Here is a 9411-nt window from a genome sequence, read left to right as displayed (position 1 = left end):
CATCCCAATGGTTTGCAACCATAAGGACATTCAGTAAGCTCCCAAGTCCCATTAGCCATGATGGAATCCATCTCGCTACGGACCGCATCCTTTCAATAGTCAGCTTCTGGAGATGCATACGCTTCTGAAATAGAAGTGGGATTATCCTCCACGAGGTATATGAAGAAATCATCACCAAAGGTCTTTACAGTCCTTTGTCTCTTGCCCCTACCAAGGGATTCCTCATTATCCTCCTCAGGATTTTCATCATGTGTTTGGTTATAATATTCCTTCGGAATGGCAGGTTCAGGAGTCTCCTCAGATTCCTGTCTAGAAATGCTTTGTACATCTCTCATGAGGAAAATGTCATCAAAGAATGTAGCATCTTTAGACTCCATAATTGTACTGACCTTCATGTCATGTACCTCAGATTTCACTACTAGAAATCTATAGCCAACACTATTCATAGTGTAGCCCAAATTAACACAGTCCACAGTCTTTGGTCTAAGCTTACGCTTGTTGGGGATCGGCACATTAACTTTCGCCAAGCATCCCCAGGTACGTAAGTACGAGAGTGTTGTCCTTCTCTTGGTCCACTTCTCGTAAGGAGTGATCTCGTTATCCTTTGTCGGAACTTTATTTAGGACATGCCAGGATGTCATTATAGCCTCCCCCCATCATGCTTTGGATAAACCCGACGTATCTAACATGGCGTTAACCAAATCAGTTAGAGTACGGGTTTTCCGCTCGGCAACCCCGTTTGACTCGGGTGAGTAGGGAGGCGTCCTCTCGTGAATAATGCCATGTTCCGCACAAAAGGCATCAAACTCTTTCGAGAAGTACTCTCCACCACGATCTGACCGGACTCGTTTAATTTTCTTTTCAAGTTGATTCTCAACTTCTGCCTTATAGATTTTGAAGTAGTGTAGAGCCTCATCTTTAGTATTTAACAGATACACATAGCAATATCTAGTGGAATCATCTATCAAAGTCATGAAAAATTTCTTTCCACTTTTAGTCAACACACCATTCATCTCACAAAGATCAGAATGTATGAGTTCCAGTGGCGCCATGTGTCTCTCCTCTGTTGCCTTGTGAGGCTTGCGAGGTTGCTAAAGTGAAACTCGGGATTAAATTCGATTTTGCTAGCCACGTCATAACACCGAAACTAATGTGACAAAGACATGAATGCCAGACTTCAGATTTATTAACACTCAAATGAATATTGTTCACGACTTTATTACATAGATCTGCAAGAGAAAGGCGGAACATGCCTCCGCATTCATAACCCTTTTCAACAAATAGTCCATATTTCGTAACAACTAATTTATTAGACTCGAATACCAAATTAAACCCTTCTCTACATAGAAGGGAGCCACTAACGAGGTTCTTCTTGATGGCGGGGACATGCTGCACGTTCTTCAGCTGCACGATCCTTCCCGAAGTAAACTTCAGATCGATCGTGCCAACACCAAGAACAGAAGCACTCGCGCCATTCCCCAGCAGTACGGACCCGTGACCTGTGGCCTGGTAAGAAGAAAACAATGAAATGTCAGCACACACATGAACACCTGCACCTGTGTCGACCCACCAATCGGTGGACGGCCAAACTGAAAATACAGCAAATAAATTACCGTACCCAGATGCACCACTCTCATTGTTGCTCACAATCATATTGACAGACTTGAAGTCCTGCCCTTGCTTCTTCTACTTGTTTGGGCACTTGTTGGCCCAATGTTCAAGTGAACCACAAATAAAGCAGCTCATCCTTCTTATTCTTCTTGAAGGTCTTCTTACTCTTCTTCTTAAAGTCGGCACTCTATTGGACACCGTTCTTTCCCTTGGACTTGTGGGAATTGGAGTTCTTTTGATGCACCATATTGGCCACAAAAGTTCCTTATACCCCTTTTCCGTACGAGTCCTTTGCCCTTGAATTCTGCTCAACACTCAGATGGCCTATGACATCCTCCACAGAGAATTCACGCCTCTGATGTTTCAGAATGGTGATGACGAAGGTGATGCGGACGTAGATGAACAGAAGCGAGCAGTCGCGTAATCGCTACCCAAAAACCTAATCGCCCCTCTCCCGTACAGGATTCGGAGAAGCGGGGTTTCGGAGGCCTGCTCTCCCGTCAACCGTGGTACGCGGTGAACGGGACGGAGTCGTCGACGGCAGCAGCAGCAGAGGAACGACGTGGGCGTGGAGGCGGAGATGCGTTCTGTTTCGTGGCGGCTAGGGTTGGCAGCGTCCCACGTATATATGTGCGGCCACGCGTGGAGAGACGTAGGCTGAACCCACGTCCAAGTCGGTAGCCCACGATCCAACGTCTCAGATCGTGGCCCTACCTGTCAAAAACTCTCCGTTCCTGACCGGCAAAAAGAAGCGCATAGGAGTGAGCTCGGCTCGGCTCAATCCCGCGGCGCGGCGCGGCGCGGCGAGCGGAGGAGGAGGGAGTGCGCGAGGACCTCATCTCTTCTCAAGCTCCAATAGCATGAGGGAGAGGATCCCTTATAAACCACTCCAACTCTCCTTCCACTTCTGGGGTGGGACTAAACTTCCCACCACCTTGTCATGCCACCTACATGGGCCCTTAGAGATCAAATCTGAAATTGTCATATGGGCTCTAGGCCCATCTCATATTTCAACAGGGCTCATGCGAGACTTTCAATCGCGGAGCGATTTGCTCTGGCGCGAGAAGCCTTTCTACCTTATCATCATTCAGTGTCGTTCTCATTCTCCTTTGTTTTTTTTCTCTCCATCCCACCGCGCACAACCCAACAAAATCACAGCCCCCCCCCCCCCGAATATCCCTCCTCTACAAAGCTCCTGCGCACGCGCGGGGGTGCCGGCCTTCTCGCTTGCAGAGCACACCAATATCCTCGTCCTATCTCTTTCCAAGAGACGCGAGGCTTCATCCGTCGCCGCGTCATCATCGATTCATGGCCTTGCCCACGCGAGAGCGCGAACTGTGGTGCTACAACTGGTGCTCCATGGAGTTGTGCTCGGCGGCAATATTTGGAACCCTAGCGCGACAAATACTGGAACCGGCATGCGTCAGTGTGGCAACCAGCAGGCGTCATGTCGAGCTACAACAGGCGACGACTGATTTTTGCTGCAACTGTCGGCGGCAGTTGTTGTGACTGGCAGGGCAGGATGACTGATAACACATGGCGAGCTATAACCGGCGATGACTTTCTTGTTGCAGCCGTCATTGGCACTTGCTATGACCGGCGACGACAATTGTTGATACCGTTAGGTCGGGATGCTGGGACGACATGCACGCGAAGCTACCACTGCGATGACGTTTTTTGCGGCAACCGTTGTCTGCTTGGTTGCGACCAGTGACGACAATTGCTGCGACCGGTAGAGAGGGATGCTGGGAAGACATGCACAACAAGCTACAACCGACAGTGACGTTTTTTGCTGCAACTGTCGTTGGTGCATGCTATGGCCGGCAATGACAATTTTGTGACCGTAGGGTGGGATCCTATCACCGGCGATGACATTTTTTGTTTCAAACATCATGGCCTTTGTTGTGACTGGCGACGGTAATTGCTGCAGCCTGCAACCGGCGGGGCGGTTTGCAAGGACAGCACACACGACGAGCTACAACCGGTGAAGGCGGCGACGGTGACGACAATGGTTTTGCTACACCTGATGTCGCCTTTTGCTTTGACAGCCCACAAGGCGCAGGACTCACATCTGACGGCTCAGAGGTGACAGGCCTGGATTGGCGCCGGTTGACCGGTGCCAAGTGCTGCCCTAAACTTTTTTTCCGTGTAAGTATGTGCATCTATTTATTAAAAAAAGTACATGTATATTGACAATGCATGTTGTGCACGACGAGTTTCCCTTTGAAAAGCAAACGCCTATTTATTCTAAACTGAAAAAGCAAACGATTGAATGGATTTTTTTTAGGGTAACGATTGATGGAATTAATAAAGAGAGGAACGGGGCTGTCACCATGTAAAAGCTAGGCTCTCTGAAGATCTTTTTCAATCTCGCAGCGTCGTACTCTACTCCACAAAACATTAGCTTGCATGCTTTTCTTGCCGCGTTGAATTTGTTTAATGTTCCTTACCAGATGCTTAATCATTGCACGAGCTCGCTGTGATGCATGATTAGAAAGACGGCGATGTTCTTTTCCCCAGAATATCAGCAATCATTCATTGGATTTGAAAAACATTTTCATATATTCGAAATCCGGCCAATAAACTAATTTCACATATATATATATTTCCCCCTCTTATATTTACGGGGAGGGAATTCGCATTTGCTTGTCAAACGCGTCCACCAATTTTTTCCCCGCATACAAATAATCCCAGCGAAGAAGAGCCTTCGCATCTTCTACCAGAAAAGAATGAACAAAAGAATAGGAGGGGCGAAATTGTACAGTTCCCCCTGCGCGTATTACTACTGCCTACGGTATAGTATAATTTACACTTCACTCCGCCGCCGCAGTGCTTCTACTGCTCTCCGGCCGTCGCGCCGCCGGCGAGGGGCCCTGCTCCCGCGCCACCCTGTTGAGCATGGCGAACATGCCGACCATGGGGGCGGTGTTGTAGGTGCACGCCTCCGTCTGCATGTAGTTGACCCTGTCGTCCCTGAACCTGTCGTGGCGGTCGGGCCCGCCGACGATGGCGCCGACGACGACGTTGGGGTTGGCGCTCTTGCGGCCGAACCAGTCGTCGAAACCCTGCGCGCACCCGATGAACTCCTTCCTGTCCTTGTACGGCACGATGGACGCCGCGCGGTGGTGCACCCTCGCCGGGAACTTGGCGCCGTACCCCACCAGGTAGCTGATCCCGCGCGGGTTGCTCCCCAGCACGTAGTCCACCTGCGCCCTGGCGTGCGCGAACACCTCGCCGGCGTCGGCCGATGCCTCGCCGCCCGCGCACGTCACGGCCGCGCCCTCGCCGGCGCCGGCCTCGGTGAGGTAGCCCGAGTAGACGGAGAGGAGGTACGCGGCGCTGGTGACGTACTGCATGTTGTTCCACTGGCGCACGTAGAGCATCCCGCCGGGGCTGCGCTCGACGTTGTCCTCGGCGGCGGCGTTCCTGCCCATGCACGCGCACACGTAGTGCTCCGCCTTGGCGCGGTACCCCTCGAGCGTGGCGCGGTGGCGCTCCTCGTGCTCCCCCCTCAGCAGCAGCCGGGTGGCGAGGATCTGGACGCCGGCGTACTTGACGTCCCAGCTGAACTCGGTGATGGCCCATCCGGTGCCGCCGAACTCGTGCGCGTTGTCCACCACGTAGTCGAGGTAGCCGGCCCTCCCCGTGGCGCGGTGCAGCCAGAGCGCCGCCCAGAGCAGCTCGTCGTGGTAGCCGCTGACGGAGGCGTAGTAGCTCTTCACCTCGGCGATGCTGCTGTCGTACTTGCCTCTGTACTTGTCAGCGAACTCGAACAGCTGTACCACCAGAAGAAAAGAGAAATGGGTCAGTACTACTCCATTAAAAAAGCTAAACAACCAACTAATATTCCCCTTAATCTATCGGCCGGCCGCAATAATAATCATCATGATTTGCATCGCATCGTTGTGATCGCGTGGGCTTCTGCAGGCGCCAACGTGAACGGAAATGTGGTGGTTACGTTAAGTAGCCTGTCGCATCACGCGGCCACGTAGTACGGCGCTGACAGTGTGCCGCATGATGCCGAGCTCTTTCGCGGGCCCACCTGTCGGCCTCCTTGGACCGACAGAACCTTCACGCGGTAGTTTTTTTGTTGTTTGTGTATATAAGATGAAGATTTTGCTAGTGAACTGGTGATGACGTCATGTTGACAAGTAGGCACGTGCGGCGCGTGCAGCGAGGAGAAGAACACGGTTCCAATGTGAACCAGGGGAGAAAAATCCTCTGGCCTCTTTGACTCGTGCTTCCTGGCCGGTCCTCAGAATCTACAGCCCGGCAGCTCCGCTACACGTACCCGAGACATTCCACACACGCCAAAGAATTTACCACTACTAATCCCTGGACTAGTCTAATTCCTAGTTACTACGTGCACAGTAGTACTAGTGATGGTGATTGTTACGAACCTGCTGGGCGTGGTGGAGGAGGAGGCGGGCGTAGTGCGGGTTGGTCTCGCGGAAGGCCATGGAGGCGGCGGCCAGGGCGGCGGCGGTCTCGCCGGCGACGTCGGAGCCGGGGCGCTCGCGGTCGACCTTGTAGGCCTGGCGGGACGTGGTCATGTCCTCCGGCCGCTGCCAGCAGTAGTGGTCGGTGTCGCCGTCGCCAACCTGCAAAGCAAAGCAAAGCACGATCAGTCAATCATTTCACTCACATTCGTCGAAGCCATGGAAGCAGGCAGGCGGACAGGCATGCATATGCGTGATTCGTCAAGCTCCTAGCTAGCTAATCCATGTGAGGCGAGGAGACAATCATGCAGACGCAGGTGTGAGATTTGCGCGTTCCTCGACTGAACCGCACCCATGGCCTGGTTTGTCCTCTAGCCCCCACCAAACAAATGTTCCTCTCCCCCCAGCTTTTTTTTCAAAAAAATAAGTTAAAATAAGCGAGTTCTTTGCTTTAGTTTTCTCCATCTGCCAGCCCACGGCCAATGGTGCGTGCATGCATGTTTGTTCGAAGTTGTTGATTGGATGATTAGCCAGCGAAAGGCGGTGATTACGATGGATGCGGGTAAATCGGGAAGAGATTGTAAAATGAATTACCTCGGCCCAGAGCTCGTCGGGCTTGGTGTGCGCCTTGATGAAGTAGTCGGTGCCCCACTTGATGGACTCGAGGGCGTGCGCGAGCTCGCCGGCGGCCGCCACGTCGCCGCCGTACTCCAGCAGGCTCCACGACAGCATGGTCACCGTGAACGCCATGGGCAGCCCGAACTTGACGTGGTCGCCGGCATCGTAGTATCCGCCCACCAAATCCACCTAATGGAACCAAACACGGCAGACAAGATCCATCCAAAGTCAGCGCGCTGATCGACCGAACGATATATGTGATGATCGGGCATCCCCCGCCGGCCAGCCGGCAAAGAAGAAGAAGAAGAGGAGAGAGACGAAACAATGGGACGGCGACGTACTCCTTGCTCGAGGCCGTCGGTGAGGCCGGAGTGGTCGCGCCAGGCGACGCGCTGGCCGTGCGGCAGCCGCCCCGACCGCTGCGCCTCGAAGTAGAGCAGGCTCTTCCGCAGCGCCTGCTCGTAGTCGTGCGGCACGGGCGCCGCGCCGGCCGCCTCCGCCGCCAGGAAGAAGGCCACGGCCACGCCAAGAGCCCACGCCGCGGCGCCGCTGCTCCTCCTCATTATCCTCGCTATCTCAGTATCTCTCTCCCTCTCTCTCTCCAACAGCAGTATACGCTGGTCCTCGAGGAACCTTCGACCGTAAGGACCAACCGACGGACTCGCTCCGCTAGCTCCCGCGGCGGCCGACGATCGCCCGCCCTTCGATATATGCACGCGCGCGGCGGACAGGTGGAGCTTCGCGGCCCGGTGGTTGCAGCGGTCGTTGGACGAAGCTGGACGGAGCAGCTGGTGAAATGGAGACGGGGGAGGGGAGGGTAGCAGGGTGTGGTGGGCTGTCGACGCTGCGGGGGACTCGCGTATATGTAGGGGGAGTGGAGGGACGGAGAGGTGGTGCGCGGAGCTCCGTCGAGAGCAGCAGCATACCGTGTTGAATGGGTGGGGCCGGCCCGGCTGGGTTAGGTGACTTTGCGGTGCGGGCCCATCATCGTGGCCATGGGAATATAGGAGGCCAGCAAAGGGGGAGACGAAATAATGTGGGGAATTCTCAAAAAAAGAGGAGGAAATAATGTGGGGGAGGGGAGGGGAATAGCCTAGCCGCTGCCCTGCCCATGTCGTAGGGGTGGACTGGTTGCGCGGGATTTGGTGAAATTTGGTGGAAGAGGAAGGCAGGGGGAACCAGGGTACGATACTACTAGCAGTCTAGCACTGGCTCATGAGTGAGTGATTGACCGAACGAACAAGAATGCGTTGTTCCCGTGGCAATTATCGTCAAACGGCTGGTGCAGGTGCAGCAACTTGGCCATGAGCATGGTGTTGGGGGGAAATCTAGGTCGTATATGCCTACTATCTAGGCAGGCACTCGTTCTGTAGAATACTCCTACTGTAGTGCCGTAGGGATCCCGCCGTCAGCTAGGCTAATTTGGGAAGGAGGGTTTGCCACCCTTTTTTTTGAATGGGGATGACTCTTGGACTGACGATTCAAAACCACTTATGTTCTTCCTTTTGCTCCTTCGGATTGGATCGGATCGGAGCGGATCAGCCTACGAGGTCGACCCGATAGACTCCCTTCGTTTGAAAACGGTTTTAAGCAGGGCACACTTTGTTCCGTTAAGTTAAGATTTTGATCAAGAAAATATTGTGTTAATAGGTGTTTATGTGACACGAAACTTTTTTCCGAGGGAGAAATGTCGCATGAGATTTTGTGTCGCTAGACCCATTTTAAAGTGTTTTCTTGCGTTCGTGACTGTATCACATAAATCAATTAACAAAGTAAATCTTGATCAAATCTTATAAAAAACACAAATTAGAATTTTTAAGTTGAGGGAGTACAACTCCAATTTCGATATGAACGCCATAAAATTCAACTAACAATGTAAATCTTGATCAAATCTCATAATGAAATAAGAAACACATTTTAATTTTCAAGTTGAGGTAGTAAGATTCAAATTTCAATATGAACGCCATAAAATTCAACTAAAATGTAGTGAGGAAAACATGCGCACGCAGCACCGTTGAAGGTATTCAGGAACAACTTCGTTCACAACCGCTTTAGAGGATAGGTGATTCGGAAGTGTCGGTTTTCCCTCTGGTGAACGCTGGCAAAGCAACGGCTTTCACCCCCTCCATCTGTTGTTCCAACGGGGAGTGCATGGGAGCTCCATGTGTTCTCTTCTGTGTTGTTTTAGTTAGTGTGCTTGTTTCGTTTGGTGGCATCGGGACGGTGAGGGCGACATGTAGAATAATTTTGCCTCTAGTTCTTCCGCACCACGTCGATGTTCTCCATGGCGTCAACAAAGAATTGGTGGAGGCATGTGCTAGACGTTCTCACGCGGAAATGAATTTAATTTTTCTGCTGGTACTGAATTTGGTTGCATGTTGTGGCGACTCCGGTAGCCATGGCGAATTGGTGTTCATAGAGCGGGAATGGTCGCTCGTAGACAATGGAGCCGCTCACCGGCTCCATGCAATGGATTAGGCTAGCACAGGCCTGTTCTTGGCTCTAAAAGCCTCTTTGACAATGTTGTGACCCTAGATCTTGCAATGATATTCTCAAAACTCAGTTATTGTTCAATGAATGCCATGGTTACTCTTAAAAAAAGTATTACCTCTCTGTACACTTCTTATCTTTCGGTACGCAGTAGTATTTTCTAAGCTGACTAGCTAAGTATTGTGCAAGTGAAAATATATAACAATTGAAGTTTCAAAAATTGCTTGCATGGCCACGCTTTATGTCACTTTAA

The 9411-nt window shown here is 52.0% G+C and overlaps 1 protein-coding gene across 1 annotated transcript; it reads right to left on the bottom strand.

The window, feature by feature from the left end:
- Positions 1 to 4191: 4191 nt before the first annotated feature.
- On the bottom strand, positions 4192 to 7516 carry LOC125521877 (endoglucanase 16-like). The gene is made up of 4 exons (XM_048686939.1): positions 7010 to 7516; positions 6645 to 6857; positions 6012 to 6212; positions 4192 to 5387 (listed from the first exon to the last, which is right to left on the bottom strand). The coding sequence occupies exons 1-4, from the start codon at positions 7229 to 7231 to the stop codon at positions 4425 to 4427; spliced, it is 1599 nt and encodes a 532-aa protein (XP_048542896.1). The 5' UTR covers positions 7232 to 7516; the 3' UTR covers positions 4192 to 4424.
- Positions 7517 to 9411: the final 1895 nt, after the last annotated feature.

This window comes from Triticum urartu, chromosome 7 (genome assembly GCF_003073215.2).
Source record: "Triticum urartu cultivar G1812 chromosome 7, Tu2.1, whole genome shotgun sequence".
In the NCBI taxonomy this organism is placed as follows: domain Eukaryota; kingdom Viridiplantae; phylum Streptophyta; class Magnoliopsida; order Poales; family Poaceae; genus Triticum; species Triticum urartu.
Note: the sequence above shows the minus strand (reverse complement) of the source record. Positions and strands in the feature narration are given on the sequence as shown.